At 36.8% G+C, this 19,552-nt stretch overlaps 1 protein-coding gene across 3 annotated transcripts in view; it reads left to right on the top strand.

Moving 5' to 3' along the window:
* The first annotated feature begins 478 nt into the window (after positions 1-478).
* htr4b (5-hydroxytryptamine receptor 4) overlaps positions 479-19,552 on the top strand; it is an 87,426-nt gene continuing 68,352 nt past the window's right edge. For all 3 annotated transcript variants that reach the window (XM_015338988.2, XM_015338967.2, XM_069186969.1), the window contains exons 1-3: positions 479-652; positions 15,868-15,958; positions 16,403-16,543. In XM_015338988.2, the coding sequence (XP_015194474.1) occupies positions 15,930-15,958; positions 16,403-16,543 (170 nt within the window). In that variant the 5' untranslated portion in view covers positions 479-652; positions 15,868-15,929. The remainder of the gene's footprint in view (positions 653-15,867; positions 15,959-16,402; positions 16,544-19,552) is intronic.

Raw genomic sequence — 19,552 nt, 5'->3', positions numbered from 1 at the left:
CAGTTTGCTGGTGCTCAAATAATCTGACGGTCTGTGCATGGATCCACGAACATAATAGAAAATAACAACTCTTTTCAAAGATCAAAGATCAAAGTAAAAATAAACATTGTTTTATGAAACCAAGAGCAAGAGATTTATCTATGACCATTATTTTCTTTTAACACTTCTTAAGCTATTAACTATCAAAAATATGACAGCCCATTTTAATTCTATTCACAGAGCGTCATGGAGCACATTTACTGTAAGATGTTAGTTTTGTTAGAGTAGAAGAGAAGAGAATTAACGACTGCATCCCTTAACCGTATCTGTACAAACCCCAATGTACAGACAGGTAGAATAAAATGCTTAATTAAAAATAATTAGTATTTCAATAGTAAGAGCCACTGTGAGGCGCTGAAAAGCTGCGCGTTGCTGGAGTTCATACCCCCGTCTGTACTTCACAGCCTGTTTTTCATAATCTATAAAGCAAGTCACTTGGGTCTGACTTGCCTTGCAACCTGTCCTCTGATACTCGTCTTTCATCTTCACCATTGGCATTTTCGCTTGTGCATCTAAACGTTTTTGGTTTTTGAGAATGTTCTGAAGGAATATGCCTCTCCTTAGCAACAGAACACGGCTTCTGAACCTAAGCACCAAGGCTCAGAACCCACAGGTAAGAAAGTTAATTTACCGTCCCGGTAAGTTGGAACCCGTACGCTGTAATGTTCATACTGTGTGACTGATCTTGGACACAGCACTGAATCCAAATCCGATTCAAATAGAATTTATATTAGAACGTTTTTACTTTTTTGTTTTCGAAAAATGTCCATATATCGATATGCTTTAATTTACCTTTCAATTACCCGATAAGTTATACTGTACCAATATAAACCTTTTCTGGTCAAATATATTTTAAACCTCAGTATTATCACCCCACTTTTATTCTAAATACATACAAAAAAACATTTTTGATCACAAAAGACAGTTTAGTAATTTCATTGGGATTGATTTTTAATTAATTGCAAAATTAATTGCGTTATTTTATCTACTGTAGTTACTTGTATTCCTCCGCTATACTAACTGTATTTAGTAAAACCCCTGTAGCTGGATATAACGATGGATTTTATTTTTAACTTCGTTGATTATGAGAGGTGTTGGTGCTAAATTTGACTGCTAAATTTACCTTGGATAGTGTTGCGTTTTGCAATAGATAACTAATCTAGATTTACACTTCTGGAAATACAATGCGTTCGGGTACCGCACATACTCTGTTATCTACAGTACCTTTCCTTCCGTCTTGGATTTCTGGTAAAATCCATTACCACTATAATTCCGCAGTTTGTTCTACACGTGTTACATTTGTTGCACGACGACTTTATTAGAAAATACCATAACCTCAATCAAAGAAGCGTGAAAAAAAAGAAAACTATATTTCTCGCATATGATTACAAAAAAACGTTTTAAATATATCATATGTTTCAAATTGTTTAAGATTTTAATTTTTCTTCATTTTAATGGCCAAAACGGATCAGCTTCGTTCAGCCCCTGTCATTGCCGACACGATCTTTGAAAAACCAATTGTTATTTACTCATTGTATGTAAATATGTTATCCCCTTTATTTTTTTAGGTCATTTTCAATTTCAAAATGTAATGTAATACAAACTTCTAACTGTATATATATAGTAAAAGCCCTTTTTTAGAGCGATCAATACATTGATAGGATGTCAACTTCTCCAGAGGATCAAGCCCAGTGAAAACTATGTTGTGTACAACTGGTATATTTATAACAAAATAACCATCGCTATGATTCAATACATTTAAACAAATCAAGACAATACATATTAATCATTCAGTGGTATTAACTAACACTTAACGTCATACATGGTAAGCAATGGTATTAAGAAATATAAATATATTTTACAATACAGTAACCATGAAAAACTGCTGTTGTAATTGATACTGTACATGACTACCACAGTTTTCTCAAGGTCTTTCCTCAAGTTTTCTCAAAGGGCTTTTTTTGCCCTTGACCAGTCTTCTACTACAATGACCATGCTTTTCTCTTTAAACAATGAAATCAATATTCTACAGCCAAACAATTAAAAAAAATACTTAAATTGTTTAAAAGAATTTTCCAGAGTGAATGTATGGAAAATTGATTTTAAAAAGTAAGTTTTACAGATCATTTCTCAGAACAAACTACAATTTTCATTTCCTTAAGACTTGTTAGCCACTGCTTCCAAAACACACCCAGACGCGTAATGCGTAATGTGTATTTCAGTGTTTATTTTCATGTAATGTTATTAATCAGAGTTCTCTGGGTTTGTTTCAATTTCTTTCATTTGGAGTAGGTTCTGAAAAAGTTCCATCTGAATATTTTTTTTCCCATCTGAAAAAAAAGAGTACTTTCTGGAGACTGTGAAAAGGATGATGGGTCCTTTATTACAATACAGTATGTGTCAGAAAAAAAAACAAAATGAGTTCATAGATGCAGTTTGCATTGGGGTGATAAAAGAAGAGAGGTGCGATGGAGCCAGCTAATGGCTTTTTATTTTGCAACTCAGCCCAGCATAGGAGGCCGAATTTGACTTTGGTTTGAAAAAATGATATAATTGGCCTTGCAGCAGTGGCTATCATTGACTTGTTTGGATGTCTCTTAGCTACAGGATTGCTTTTGATTACTGTAGAATTCTTCTGATTTGCAAATGCTTTGAGATGTTTATCTGTAAGTGAGCAGTTACAGCAAGTAGATTAAGGTTCACATTTTATCTCTTATACATTCATGAGTCATATTCAGCCATGCGTCTTTGCTATGCTTTGTAATTAACTGTTATTGGCTGTTGAAAGGGCGTATTATTGGTATGGTTAACAGTAGTTAAATAAAAGATTGTACTGAACTGAATTACTATATGTGGAGCAAAATGTGCCACTTAATTATGTACTATTTATTAATTATTAAAACAGATTTGGCTTCCTCATATTAGCAGGCTCAGATCATTGAGCCTGGTTCTGTGTACTTACAGTAGGTCTTGCTATGTGTTTTACAGAGGCACACGTGTTGTAATAGTAAGGTGCATCGTGTTTGATCATTATTCTGTGAGGTTTGCTTGCAAAATACTAAAATGAACATCTTGTCTCCAACATGTCCTTTCTTTGCTGAAGGGAAACAGATTTAAGTTTGTTAAAGAAAAAAAAGAGCGGCAGGGATCTTCACACTGAAGCAGTTTCTACTTATCTGCTGTAAATAAATAAAAAGAACAAAAAATGCTCTTATTATTTTTTGCAGCAACTATTTTGATCATGTAATTGTAGTGGAATCTTGCAATAATAAGTACCTTGTCAATTAATTAAATAATTTTAAAATAAAATAAAAAATAATTAGTATTTAGTATAAGTATTAGTAAAACACAAACGTAAAAATTTGGACAAATCATCTTTATCATCTTTCCGTGTATTACAAAAGTTTCAAGACTGTTAAAAGGAAAGGAAACAATTCACTTTCAATATTCTAAAAGTAAAGAGTCTGAGACATTTTAGAGTAATAACTATTACAAGGTTATATATTATGTACTAGCCAAATCAGATAGGAACAATACTGTGTATTTGCAATATGCTGAAATGTCGACAATATTCATACACAGGTTGGATAGTAAAACTGAAACTATAGAGTAATTGGAAGTAACTAAGCAGATAAGAATGGATTATAATTGTTTGAATAGCAAGTCAGATAACTCTGATAGGGTTGCTTTGTAAACAACAAAAATAGTCACACAGACCTAGCCAACATTATTGTGTTCATATACACTTTTGAAAGCTTTACAATGTAATTCACGCTGAAGGCCTTGAACTAAGCAAGAGGCTCTCTATTATTATTTATTTGATTGAAAACAAATTAAAATAAAATCCAATCTTAAACAAATTATGTCAGCTAGGCACCGTAAAATCCTTAGATGTTTTTGAGATTTATTTTAAAAATATAGTATGACTGGGTTTTGGCTTGTAATGTAATAACCCTACTAAGCTAAAGTACAATCCTACCTACTGTGTACCTTATAAATCTATATCTGTTATATTGCAGAGCTGTCTAAGGTTTTGAAACTGATGTCATGTTTTAAAGTACTGTAGTACAAAAAGGTATGCAATTACTGTCTTCACTGCTTAAAAAATGTTTTGCATTGCATAGATGCATAATTACAGTTCTGTAAAATCCATGCAGTTTTGCTTTTGTCTTTCAAGCAGATACTATCATCATAAATTCGTCTGTCAAATCAAAACATTCTCTTTTCATGTAATGTTTTTTTTAGCTTTCTTGGCAAATTGTTTATGATATTTATCATTTATTTAAACCTTTTCTCCAGGCCTTTATATTATACTACCCACTACCTGATCAACAGAACCTTGTTATCCACAGTTTCTTTACCTGTCACCATCCTCTCGTACCACTGAACACCTAATCTACAGTCTTCTTGTCCACAGTTCTCATAACTGTCCACAGTCACCATCATCTCACACCACTGAACACCTAATCTACACAGCCTTCTTGTCCACAGTTCTGATAACTGTCCACAGTCAGCATCATCCCATACTACTAAACATCTAATCTACACAGCCTTCTTGTCCACAGTTCTCTTGACTGTCTACTGCTGTCATCCACAGAAGCAACAGAAGCCAGTGCTTCACTATGCAAATACACATCCAGAAGTACACGTATACATGGCCATTTCAAGATCACCAAAATGGTATTGTGCATGCTATTTACATTGGTAAAAAAGAGAGAACATTGCACATTTCAAGGAATATGTCTGAGTAACAAGAATGAATGATCTCTCTAAGTTGATAGCCCTGATTTTACTCTGACCTTCTATCCGCATTCATTCTCAGGGATTCCTGAGTGAGAAAGACATCATGATTCATGATTCTCTCCATGGACTTGGTTCACAAATATCCGCAGCACTCAATGATCAACGAAAATGTTTTTCATGCCTTCATTCATTTACAAATTGTTCCATTCCACATTTCTCATGGGAATTTGTCTTCCAGAACTCCATCTTTTTATCCCCATTTTTACCTACCCCTTACCCATTCTTAGCTTTTATTTCTTTAGGTTTTCCCACAACTTCTCTTTCCCTGGTATTGTATCTTTGCACTCTCCCCCTCTTCCACCTCAAGAACCTTTCACGGCTGCAATGTACTGTGTTTTATTTTTTTTTAACTCTTCAGCCTGTAAGCAACCCACAGTTATACAGTACCTAATTTCCACATCTCTTTAGCCTAAAAGACATCAAACACTATTGCATTTAAACGCTTCAAGAAACACATAAAGTTTGTCTGAAGAAAAATTTGTGTTCAGAAACTCTTTGAATCACAATGTATTGCTGATTTGTTTAGCAAAAGAGCAATAATGAGCTATCCTTTCAAATATGTGTCATGTACCAATATTAGCTAATATACAGACATGCCACTGCTTGTACTTTACAATGTCACTTTCAGTTTGTCTTACGATGACTGCATTTATTATGCAAACTAATGAACAGTTTTGGAACACAGATTCTGAATACTTTGTTTGGATATACAGCAAACTCCCACTTTAACTTCAGATTTAACAAAACATGCAAACCTTGCTTCATGGAGACCTCAAATATAACTTACAGTATTATATATTATGGTATGCTTGTAGGCCACATACTGTACAGTAGTTTCCAATTTGTAGGGCAATCAAGAAAAGTAGAGGTACTATATAATAGTCTCCCCCAAAGCCTGGTAATAGTGGTATTAGCTTCAGAGCCACACACCATTACTCCACAGGCAGCACAGAATTTTGCTGTGCCAAACCAATTCATTAATCTAGTTACTAGAGGTGACATCACATTCTGTATTAGGCTCAATGCCAAATGCCCCCTGTCACACATACACATACAGTATAAATTGATCCATGTGACACTAAAGACGATGTTAAACATGGCTTTAATTTTTTCAAATATACTGTAGGTCATTAGTTTAAGTGTTTCCAAACTGGATAATAAATGTTACACAACATTTGTGACATGACACAAATTAACCCTTGCTTTTCACATACTTGACTTTTAGTGGAGAGCACTTGGTTTTTTAATTAATAAACGTGAGTGCAATGGAAGAACAAGTCCGATAACTCCTCAGATGTCTCATAGTTTTTTAAAATGGATCAGAAGTTGTTTGCATTCTGACTTACTGTGCTTTTGTCTGCAGTGAAAACTATAAATTCTGAAACCAAAGAATGAAAATATGTATTTTAATCTGGCCCACATTCACATTGGATGCAACTGTACAAAATGTAAACGTGAGGTACTGTATGTTCTGGTCAGGGTTGCATGGTGGTTAGTACTGCTAACTCAGTGTTCTTGAGGTCTGGGTTCGATTCTAGATTGGGTCAGCTTCTATGAAATGTTTGATTTTTCTCACAATTTTTACTCTGTTTTCTCCTGTCTTTTAAATAAACTTGCACTTCCAGGATAACACAGAGTTGATATGACCCTCACCAGACCAAAGTTGCTTTCTGATAATGAATGGATTGATGTTCTTGTTAGATTTCCCCCTTTTAGGGTTAGCAGGAAAGTACTGTAGCAGTGCAGAGAGAACCAAGTGATTTTCAGACAATCTAGGTTTGTGTCAAAAGAGGATTGTTGCATATTGTAGTGCTAATATTATCGGGAGTGTACATACTTTATTAATACTTAATGTAAAGGATTACAGAATTAAAATATAAATATAATCTAATTTCCGTAATGCTTTAGGCTATTGATTTTTATTATGCACATCACAACTAAAATATTCCCCCAAATAGTTTAGCTGTTTTTTAAGCATTTTCATGTATAAAATAAAACAACATCACTAGGTGTACACTGACATCAAGGATGGAGTTTTAAAAAATCTCAGTTTAGTATGAAAACTGTTTACCCATTGACAATTGGGTCATTGAAAACAAAGATGGACTGATCTAGAGGAAAAAGAGATAGTGTATGGTTTAACATGCAAAGCATCATGCAATGAATATTACCTCTTGGGTAATCTCTGAGATGCCATTGGGGCAAAGGACTTTCTGGATCCATTCACCAGTGTAAAAAAGATTCCCTTATATCACTCGGTCACCTTGCTTTTTGTCTTACTGTACAAGAGTACTGTTGGCAACAAGAAAGAATGGTAAAACACTGTGAGGTTAGAATAATAAGCATGATTAATTAGAATAATTGAAACTAATAAAATAATTATTGAAACATGAAGAGGAAACATTAGCCTACAAAGGTATTGTGAATATTTAATAATATCTGAATCTTTCATAAGGGATTCAGCAATTGATTGGTATCAACGTAGCAATGACGAAAATGTCTAGTTATAAAATATATAGTGCAAAACTAACACAGTACAGGTTAAATGTCTAATTTATTGACTCTTTCTTTTTTGTGCTCTTTTTTTAGTTACATTTGAAGTGTTATTCAGCAGCAGTTGACTTGTTCAGATATTTTTTGTTCTTTGCAAGCTGTTGCTATAGTGAAGGCGTAATGCATCAAGAACTTATTTTGATTGCTTTATAAGAACAGGAGGAGGAAGTCATAAAATAGACAAATATACAGAACGACTTTTCTGTGCATTACATCCAAAAGTATCCCTATACTGGTTATGGAAGGTTCTGTAGAAATGTAGGATATAGTATCAGTCTTAAAGTACTGAGCTCTTTCTTTTAAAACCTTTGCAGTTATGAACGTGAACACCTAATCAGTTTTAAACCTTACCTTGGAATTACCATGCTATGAAAGCATGAACTACTTTCAGCCGAGCATCATTACCACACCCAGGACTAATGGTGTAAAGGCATTAAGTGTCAAAGAAATGCACTGCAGATGCCCATTGCTTCTTTTCACCATTTAACCACCAGGTCATAAAAAGAGGTATTTCCACTGCTGGATGATTTTTTTGTCTAAGTGGAAACATTGCTAGATCAGAGCAACCCATCTGTGCCAGCAGTGGAAATCAGGTATTGTCTATCAAACTGAGGCTGAGCAAAACAATAGTGTATCCCAGCCCAAAACCTAACTGCTGTAGTTTTTTTTAGTGAGACAGCTTCAAGTTTTAAGTCTAGCTTGTGATGTTCTGTTATATGTTTATGCTGAATGTGCTTTCCCCTACAATGAAGAGTTTGATTTTCAGGGATTTCTCCTTTGTAGTCTAGAAAAAATCAATTGAACAGATTTTGTTAGGGCCTTTGAGCTCTATAAATACTGTATATTGAGAAAATGTAAATAAGTCCTGGCTTCCAGTTCTGTACAGATGATAGGAAAATGTCTTTGCACATAGTAGGATGAGCACAGAGCAAGGCGTTGGAACTCATTGCATCTGTCAACACAGTGGCTGCTTCCAAGATCCAGATTTATGGATCTAGCAACATCTGTCACACTCATACTCTCTCCAGGAGAACCACAGCATTGCATTTGTTATAGACATTGTTGGGAGAGTTGCACATTTTGTAGATTAGAGTGAGAACTGATTTGCAAAGAATGTGTAACCTTTTACACTACTCCACTTGAATTAGGCAGGTCCCAAAATATATTTATCTCAAACACAAGTAAGGAACAAAAGAAACATTAAAATAATTTTAATGTAAAGTACTGAGATGAAGTGCTATTAAATACCACAAAATAGAGGTCTGAGTCAGGCTGTGCTTCTAATTTGATGTTTTCTTGAACAGGTTTAATTGGCTTATTTGTCTAGATTTCATCTTAGGCATTCAGCAAGAACACTAAATACACAATACAGTCCATCCATCCTATTTGATAAATTCAATAACGCTCTATGCTGTATGTTGTGAGCTGCAACTTATTAAAAAGATGGATTTTTAGTTTTGTATTCCCCTTGTTTATCTTGTTTAAAAGATACATTTAGTTTTCTCTTGAAGTGTGTTTCTAATGCATTGGCTTGTACATGTAGTGGAGTTTTATTGGGCAGTCATGCAGTCCATTGATCTAACAATGGAACAGGTTACAATGGGGAGCCGCGTCAGTGTAAGATCTCTAAAGGAACACGTAAAGGTTAATAACTGAAAAGGAAGCAGTAAGGAGAAAATTAAAGTATCTCAGCTGTGGAGCCTTCTACTCCTCACCTGAAGAAAGTTTCACACCTAAAACTCTTTTTCTTTTAAGTGTGGACCTTCACTCTTCTTGTTTCTAAAAGTTGAATAGTTCACATCTTATTTTGACATAGAAATAATCGGTCATGGCTGAGCTGCAGAACTCCAACTGCGGAGTCGTGTCACAGTGCTCAGCTGGAATTTGTGTGGATGAATGTCATTGATTTGGCCTGACATTTTCCAACACCAGTGGTTCTGTCTAAATATAGACACAAAACACGTAAACAGCACACTTGTAAAGTTATGTTACTATTTGACACAGAAGTACAATATCTGCAAGTTGGCATTTAGTTACCAACAAAAAATAAATCAACTTCCTGCATGTGTTTTTAAAGTAGGTTTTGATAAACAAGACTGCAGTTTGTGGTTTCCTTTCAAAAAGGTAGGAACATGGGGTACTGAGAAACAGTATTGACCAGGTATTGAAATGGCATCACAACTAACAGTATAAAGTTGATAAGTTTATGATAAGTAGAAAAAAGTACACTGTGTTATTTTGGCTTTTATATTTTCTGTGCAACTTTTCTTTGCCTCTCTCAGTATCAACTAGTGATATTGATATACAGTGATATTCCTGCCTTCCCTGATGGTTTAGGGTGTGTGGATAAGGTCAAGAAGAAAAACTTTAAAACTGTATCATGACTGCTCACAGTTTTGCTGAATGTAATATTTCTGTGTTGCTGTTGTGTAATAGAAACACAGAGATAAAGGGCCAATTTGTGATTTGAATATGAAAAGCCTGAGTTTCTGCACACAGTGTGATAAAATGATTCATCCATAGATAGGCAAATTCAATCTCCGAAAATCTTGCTCCACCAGTTCACAATAAATTTACATTTCTTATGTGTTATGTCTCCAAAACCATATATCTCTTCTCTTGAATAAGAATAAGTTGTTTTGAATATTTATTTTGTTGATGGAGATGTACACTGCTGTGCAATAGTGATACAGAAAGTAAAGAGAAACAAGGTCTCTTCTTTGGTCCCAAGTGTTATCTTATAAAAAAGGACTTGAATATTTTGTAATTTATTTAAAGTTTGTCAATAGTTTAGCCCTAAAAAGATATAATTGTAGACTTTACTTACATGCTGTCTGTCATACAGTAGCTGGGATACCATAATGTTACACTTAATTTTGAAGAGCTACTGTCCAAATTTTCAAACTGTGTTCTGAAATAAACACACATATGGATTTCAATAAATGCTTTGAAAAAGAAATAATCCACAAGGAGGCACCTGTTTCTTCTATTTTGTGTCTAAACTCTGCATTTTCTACTTCAAAATCATCCTTGACTTTTATTTTGTTCAACACCTTAATCTACATTAACAAACAAATACTTTATAGCCCACACATTTACAGCATTTGCATTATTTGGGTATTATTGGGTAAATTATAATATTGGGTAAATCATTATTATTCAATCTTTGGTCTAGTGGAACATTTATCAGAATGTGATGTGAATGTCAATATTATGGCAGACATACTTACAGTATTAATCACAGGCATTTCCTGTTTTTATCAACCTCATGAACATTCAGGCCTGAGCATGAAAATGTTTGCTACTCCATTGAGAGTGCAATGGCGTGTAATTTGTTTACAGTTTTCTTTAAGAGATGTTTTATGTGAGTTTATGTTTTGTTTTGTCAGGAAACATTGTTGGAATTTATAACAAAAGTTCACAAGGGAGGACAACAACCAAGTTCAATCAGACTCAGCTATCAGAAATTAGCAACCGCTCCTGACATCCATTCCTCTCCCAAAACGCTATAAATACGTACGAGATCAACACAATCAATATTCCCGTTTGCTGCTCCGATGCACAGTTGATCTCAGCCAGAAACCGCAGATTTTCTCGTTCTCCGCGTACCAACTAGCCATTGATCAGACTCTTTGTCGCTTTTCAACATCTGTCAGCTTCAACCCGTCCTTTCGAAATGCCTAGCATTCGACTATCCAGTTACTTCTGTTTATTTATTTAAATGGGCTGCTCTCGGCAAACACACATTCGCCGCCACGTTTACAAATCTCGAATTCAAAACCTTTCCTCCCGTTATCAGACGGACAGTAGCATAAAGTCACCAACCTACGTTTAAACAGCTTTCATTCAGGACGTACATCTAGGGATATTACTTTACTCATTTTCCTATCAAAGATATACTTAACGTATCCTGCGCTCCCAGTAAACTTCCACATCTCCCAATGACATCATCTGATTGTTATCTGCCAGTGCAGCCGACCTGTTGAACCTCCCATTGCGTTCATAGACCCGTGCTCTGGATTAACGTTAGTCGCATTCATTCCCTTTGCGTGGACCACGGTTCCAGCCACCAGCAGGGAAGAGAAAAGTGCAACTAATACGCAATTTCCCCCCTGCCCACAAACCTGTTTAAAACAAAGCAAAGCAAAAAGCGTAAAGCAAAAAAAAAGCTTTGAACTTCGGAGAGAGTAATAAATAACCATGCCTCTTCAGCAAGCTTCTGCTCAGCTCACAGCTGGACGGAACCTCTGAGCCACCATCACTCCAATTCCATGACCACCCATTCTGTAATCTCCCCGTGTTTCTTCATTCAGCGATCTGTATTTGTTTTCCTTATCATCATATCTAAACTCACCCCCTGCGAATCTCCAGCCCCCTCTGTTCTTCCTCCATGTACTTTAATTCTCACTTTTCTCCTACGCATTTAACTGCATGTTGTGTCCCTATCCCCGGCATTCAATTCAGCCCTGGGTTCATTCCTCCCATCTCCGCTGCTACTGAGGCCATCTCCTCGGCCCTGGCTCTGTCTGGCATCCTACCTCTGCTACAGTCATCAGTCGTCCTGTGTCTCCTGTCCCTGTCTCATTCGTGTTTCTGTGCCTGGTGTCCAACTCTGCCCTTATGTCTCGTGTCCTCGTCTTGTTGCGTCTTGATTCCCAGTGTCCACTTCTGCTGCTACTAGAGCTTGATATTTGTTAAGGTAAGTCCTACTTCTCGTGTCTCTGACTCATTCGTGTCTCTATCCCTGGTGTCCAATTTGGCCCTGGGTTCATTCCTCTCATTCTGCGCTGCTACTGATGCCAACTTCTCAGCTCCAGTTCTGCTCTCTCTTCACTTTCCAAGCCACATCTGCCACAGATAAAACGATTAGCTGCCTGGAGGGAGGGCACCCATTTGGGCCGGGACCCCCAGAGGTTTATTTTCTCCCAATGGGAGTTTTTGTTTTCCACAGTGCCCACATGGATTCATTGAGTGGTCAACAGCACTTTCAGTCCTGTTCCAAAGTCTGTAAGAATCCAAGCAGTTAGTACCTTATACTAAAATCTGCCTCGGATACCAAGAGGTTACACGTTAACAGGTTTACACGCCTCAGCACTACACACTCACTCAGTTTGCCCAGAAGGCTCTTATTAAATTCTGTGGTTATAGAAGGCCAAGGCTTTGCCGTTTACCTCCCTTCCTGTGATTCTATTCACAGTACTAATAAAGTGAAGGAGTCTCCATTTCCGTTGCTGCTTTTGAGGGCACAATTGAAAACTTGGGCCCTCATATATTCATATAACATTGCCATTTTTAGTCAATTTAATAAAACCGGTGATATCCTTTCCCGTCTACAAAGTTCTCACAAATCCAAGCTATTGTGGATGTTTCTTCCAACTCAAGGCTGCATCCTTCATTGTAAGTCTTCCTTCTTTACATACAGTAACCCTAAACAAACACTCCCCCAGCTCCTATCCAACGTCTGCGATGACCCACAGTTCACACCACGAGTTCTTCTCACCTCCTCCATGCTTTCAGAATTCTGCATTGGTGGTTTGAGGTCCCGCTTAATTCTTCTGGGGATCCTGGCCTCCTTGTCCTATGGCTGGGAGGTCACCCTCAGCCAAGTGGATTAAGCCAAACTTTATCTCAATAATCCTTTCATGACACTTTAATCTTGTGTGTTGTCATTCCTGGTGAAAAGAGATTTGAGGTTCTACCACTGGTTTATGTAGATGCAAATATAGGTGAAGACCGAATAATAATCTGCTTTATTTTCCACCTGATATCCCATAGTTTCTTATTTTTGGCTTTTCCTAACCTATTTTGTCCTAGCATGTTTCTGTAATGCGGATGTTGAATTGCAAAGTCACCTCCAGCACAATTGTTTTTGATTACAATGCCAACAACTTCCTTTATTCCAAGTTAGACACCCTTGAGGGACGAAATGAGCTGCAAGTTTACCCACACACTTAATTCATCCATTCATCCATGTATTTTCAAGCTGCTTGTCTGAGAAAGGGTTGCTTTCAAGGAAGGAGAAAAATACATCTTTTTGCTTTGCAACAGTTACTCTTCCTTGCCTCAACTGGCTCCTCTCATTCCATCAGAGTAGCAATTTTTCTCCGAGCCTTACCTGGCAAGCCAAACCACTTACTCTGTTATAGAGAGTAAGAAGAACATTCCTAAGAAGAAATCTTTTTTCTTGGTGCTTGTACTCAAGATCTTTCCCATCCTGTAGCTACTTACAGTTCATGACTGTAGGTTTGGATGGAAACATAAATTTCCCTGTAAGCAATGATCTTCATCCCAGAACACAGCTCTGCAGACGTTTTCCAGCTGACCTCACACTTCCACTTGAAATCACTTGTGAACACCACACCAAGGCACAAGAAGGGTTAGATTAATTTCTTTGGGGGGAAGAGAAGCATGACCTCAAATTTGGAGGGGGGGGGTGGGGGGTGATTTATTTCCTTTTTTATCCAGTATGCAGCACAACATAGTCTAATTTAAAACCTACAAGGCACTTGCAGGTTTTACAAGACCTACAAGGCCGGACTCATGTTTGGTATTGTTATGGGTTCAGAACTGCGAACTGCACCGCCTAGTGCAGCCATCATATCAAAACCAAAAGAAAAAACAAACTATTAAAATTAACTTGATGTTCAGTTGATTTAGTATTTAGGAAAAAAACAAGCTTAGTAAAAACAGGCTACTCAGTTACCATTGCTATGAGGAAGGACCAACCTGCAGCTGGGTAAATACTAAGTACTTTCCTCTTATTTACTCTGTGGTAACTCAGAGCATTCCACATTGAAATGTGTGCATTGCTCCCAGACATCAGGTAAGATTTACCCAGCTTGGTGCTACTATTTATAGCTGAAAGGGTACAAAAAGACCACATTGCAGCAGTGGTCACTTAACCGTGTCTTATCGGCCTGTTTAGTCAAGTTTAGAAATAGAGATTTTCATCAACACAAAGCCATGTCAAACAAGCAGTTCATGCAGTTCTATTAACCCAGTGACTGGAATGAAAAAATGAGACAGGCTCCGTTTGCTTAGGGACCTGAAAAGTGAAAGATATTTCACTGTTGGATATCATAGGTTTTAAGGAGCATCAAGACGCAGAAGTAAGGAAAGGTTCACGTGGAGTTTAAATCAGAGCTAAAATTGTCAACCACTAAATTTATTAAGATAATAAATCTCAGTACACCAAAATGCACCAACATTTACACTAATAATGACATTTTTAAAATATTTGTAAAAAGGAAAATGACGCCCTCATATGAGGTTATAGACAAAAAAATTGAAAACAGTTGGACTCTAAAAGCTATGAATTATAAAAATAATATTGAATTTTGCTGGAAAACAAATATATAGCTGATATAGTTAATTTCTTACATGTACAGTATATAGCACTTTTCATGCCTGGATGATTCACAACATGCTTTAGCAGTATGCTCTAGCAGCCCCACTACATAGCAACCTTAACAAGACCAGACTAACCCCATATGAAAGTTAACCAGGGGACAGGGGTTACATCTTTGAACACAAATAGTGTTTGTTAATGACCAGCTAGTATGGCATGTCCTACAGCATAGTGTCACTAGTGATCATATATTAGTTTGGAAATTCTCATTTTGTTAAAAGTCAACCAACACTGCTTAGAGCTGCAGCATGGTTTTCCATTGAGGGCTCCCATCCCAATGGTTGTCATTGGCAAACACATTCAAACTACTGTAGGTAACATGCCATTGTCAATTGCTCTTGTTTCTCAGAATATTACTTGTTCTGCTAAAAAATGACATCTAAAACATTTCCAAATCCATTTGCTTTCACCTAACTCCTTTTGTTTCACTCCCTTGTTATCATGGTTAAGAAGTGTTTTTTAAAAGTTGTTTTACCACATGAAGAACTCGGTGCACCATTTTTATACTGACACCGCAACAGGGAATAACTCACAACACACATCACTGCACGCACAGAAATTAAAAAGCCAAATAAAAAGAACAGATGGCATTAGCTTTTTTCTGCAACGTTCTGATTTTCAGACCTTGACGGGGTTTAACTAAACAAAATGCTTTTTGTTTGTACGACAAAAAAGACACAAAAGAGAACTTCTCTTTTGGTGCCTGTTTTGTAGATGCTGGATTGATAAATGTTCCTAAAACTCGCTTGGGGATGCTCCAAATCCTTTTAACAGTATACAGTACACAACACTTGCAGAGTCTATGGTCAGAGTCATCAAAACTGTAGGAGACAGAAGATAATGCTTTTTAAATATACTGTACTATTATTATTATTACTACATACATTGCTTGACCTCTGTCAATACATTTTTAAAAGCTATACTATACTGCATCGTATGCATGATGGCAATAATAACAACAATAGCTTTCTTCAACTAGAATTAACAGTGAGGAACTACAATAAACTATAACAGAAAAAAGCTATATCTGCCTTAATTAAATGAATATATTATTTTGCTTACAGGGAGACTGTGGTTTCTTCTGCAGAGGCGTCCCATCAACTGAAACCCATGCAGATGACCAGTGATGGCCACAGAGCTGAACCTAACAGACATGTAATGTGTTATACGGCTTTGTCTGACAGACGCGTTTGACTAGCCTTCCTTTTAATTCCAGCTTGGCCTGCACAATATTTGAATACCTAGTACAAAATAATTAAAAGAAACAACAAAAGTGAAAAAATAAAATACTATAATAGGGCATGTGAACAAGAACTTTCTTCTACATTTTATATTAGATTACTTTCACTACTGCCTTACAATAGTGCTACCATGATTTTGCTACAGTTTACTTCACTAGAGTATAATAATGTCATGATGTATTATACTAAATATTCATGAAAGTGGTAAACAGTGAACTCATTTTTAAAACCACTGAGATTACAGGGAATGTAAAAGAAACACTATAGTGAAAGTGTGTTACAATATCAGGGCTTGCCTGGCAGGTACAGTAGTTTATCTTTCGGTGCTATTCTGGCTTTATTTTTGAATTCTCCCCAGTTCAAGAAATGGAGAGGTAAATGCAGAATTAAGCCCAGCAGAGAGGATTATTCTCACCATCTTCCTGGCTTTCATCATAATCATGACTGTCCTTGGTAACCTCCTTGTCATGGTGGCACTCTGCAAAGACAGACAGCTGAGGTAAGGGATTTACCAGAGCAGCCTGAGGAGCTGGGACTATCCAGTAATTCCAGGCTGGTTTTCATCTTTCATGTGTCGAGGTATCAGGCTGTTTCCTGCTGTATACTAATGGATGAGTGCGAGTTTCTGCCTCTACAGATTTAAGATGCATTTTTCTCCTCTTTAGTTTTTAATTTTTGGCCCTTCATCTTAGCATTCCTGTTTTTATTTCTTCCACACAGGGATGACTTTGTGTGCGTATCTATGCCTATTCATTTTAATCTGTTCCTTTTGATACACAGTGTTACCATGGTGATTGAGTTTATCTCATCCATTTCTTGCTATATTTGTACCTAGACTAGAATCTTACCATTTTGATATTCTGTTTTTTGATATTATGTTTGTAAATTGTGTAAAATTCTGAGCACATATTTAGCACTGCATTGATTGTGCTCTATTAGTGTAAAAATAATTTAAATTAAAATGTAATTTAGCTGAGGTTTTTATTATAGGTTTTAATACCTATATTTGAATCCAGATATGCAGCTATTTTTCTTATGGGAACATATGGGAATGTGGGTGAAGTACTTACATATACTGTAGGTACAGCTGTAGTGCTCCACCCAGAAAGTGGTCTGACAACCCTACAATTACAAGTCCAGAACACTAACCGCTAAGCCACACTGCCCGCCACTGCTGCATTATCATGATTCATTTTAACTGACAGCTGCAGTCACCATCACTAAAGATGAAGAGAGTTAGAAAATTAAAACTGGGCCTCAAGTCAGCGTATATATACTGATGGAAAAAAGAAACGCAACACTTTCTCCTCCACACTCTGGTCCTCACGTTTGCATGGAACAGGCTGAAGAGTGACTCATCCGTGAAGAGGACCTGATGCCACTGGTGACGAGTCCATCACAAACTCTGGCTGGCCCAAGCCAGTTGGGTGTGATATCTAAGAGGTGTAAGCAGAGGACCTCTGACAGGTCACCGTGCTCTAAGGCCAGCAGCATGGAGACTCACTGTCCTGTCACTGATGCAGGCATTGTGTCTGTCAGCAGTTTCAGCAGCAGTAAGGGTGGCAGATCTGAAACGATCTCTTAGATGGACCAGTCTGATGTGTTGGTCCTGCTCTGGTGTGGTCACTCGAGGGCAACCGGATCTTGGACGGTCATCTGTGCTGCCGGTCTGCTGAAACCTTCTCTGGAGTTGGGACACAGTGGAGCGGCTTACTGGCACATGACATGCCTGCCTGCAGCAGGCCAATGGCCCTCTCCCTTAGTTCTGGTGACATTCGAGGCATTATGGAATGCACAGAAAAATTTGGCCTTTTTCTTGCAGTGACATAAGCTTTGAATTAAGGCTTTTTTAAAGGTGATCTGATCAGGCATTGTTCCACCTGGACCTTGTTGGGCAAAGGTGCACCTAACGAGCTTCCATGTGATTGCCAAGTTGCAATGCCTCACTGTAAAGCTGTTTTGCTGGTCAGAGGGCTTTAAACAAATTGACAACGTTTTGTGAAAGTACATAAGTTATACCTATAGTATTCTTATTCCAGAAAATGTTGTGCTTCTTTTTTCCATCATTATATAAAGGTTATGGTCCATAATAGCAGAAGAACATTCACTTGGCCTGGGTGATCCATTTTGGCTTAAATCAATTTTAAGCCTATAACCAAAGTGGCCAACAATAACGTAACTGTTGAGTGACAATGTTGCATTTCTTGACTACTATTTTTATGAGGCTGTTGAAATGGGAATCAACAGAGAGAGACTGTGGTAAATGGCAGCTATGAACCATGGCAGGTCATGTGATTTCCTTGAAGTACATCATAGCAACGGTGGGGATAACCACCACAGAAGTGATGGTTATTTTATGGAAACCACAATGCCCATAGCCATTTACATATACTATGGCTGCAATTAACTAATGAATATAAAATCTGAAATATCTGTCAGGTTGATTGATGTACATTGATGTACTGTAGTTTTTAGCATTCTTTTAACAATTTAATAATTCTCAGTACTGTGGCCTGAGTTCAATTCCTGGGGTGTTTTCTGTCTGGAGTTTGTATGTTATCAGCCCCAAGACCTGTACTGGATATAGCATCTATATATTAGAAAAGGGAAGACATTGGCAGCATTATTTAGTCCTGCCACATTATAAATTACATTTGCATAGAAATTGGAATTTATCAAATGGAATATCTGCCACTTGATACAATCTGGAATTTTGCTGCTATGAAAACAAACTGGCAGTTACAGAATTTAGAATGTAGTACTGTGGAGTGATTTATACAGTGTGAAGAATCCCATTAGCATACAAATCATAGCGTACACTTGCTGAACCCAAAGGAACTGCAACAATCAGAGGAGGTTATTTTTGCAAACTGTGAGTTAAATAAATTTGTATATTGAGGTACAGATTTATCCATATACACATCATAAAGTGTGATTTAGCAAAGAAAAACTCATGTATGTTATTTCTTTCTGAACAAATGTCTTTTAAGTATTGTATTGTAAATATTCAGACCTATACTTCTAAATATATAATGCCTGAATTTATCCTCAAGCCAGAAATCCATATTTTGTACAGCTTTGTTTGGCTTTAAAAACTTTGAGAAGATGCTACTTATAAGCTTACTGTAGACTCTGGTTCTTCAGAAAGATGGTTATATTCTCTTCTACATGCAGAAATTCTCCAGCTTCACCACATTTTGTCCTGGTAAAATATCCATACTAGGTTTGAGCTTCAAGGTTTTTGGACATAAAACCACTGAAATCCACCTGTTCTGACAATAAAAGCAGGACTGGAGGATTCACAACATCTCAGAAGATAAACAGATCTGCCTCCATGTTTATTACCAAAAGCAAAATCTTAAAAATAATATTTTAACCAAAACACTGTAAATGAAATGGAACTAATGGTGTTATCCAAAATTTTGCTGCTTTATTTACCACTTCCCAAACACAAACGTGACTGTTGATATTTCAGAGGAAAAATTGATTTATTAATTTTAAGAAAGAA

The sequence above is a fragment of the Lepisosteus oculatus genome, chromosome 3 (genome assembly GCF_040954835.1).
Source record: "Lepisosteus oculatus isolate fLepOcu1 chromosome 3, fLepOcu1.hap2, whole genome shotgun sequence".
Lineage (NCBI taxonomy): Eukaryota > Metazoa > Chordata > Actinopteri > Semionotiformes > Lepisosteidae > Lepisosteus > Lepisosteus oculatus.
This window is presented reverse-complemented; position numbering and strand designations above follow the sequence as displayed.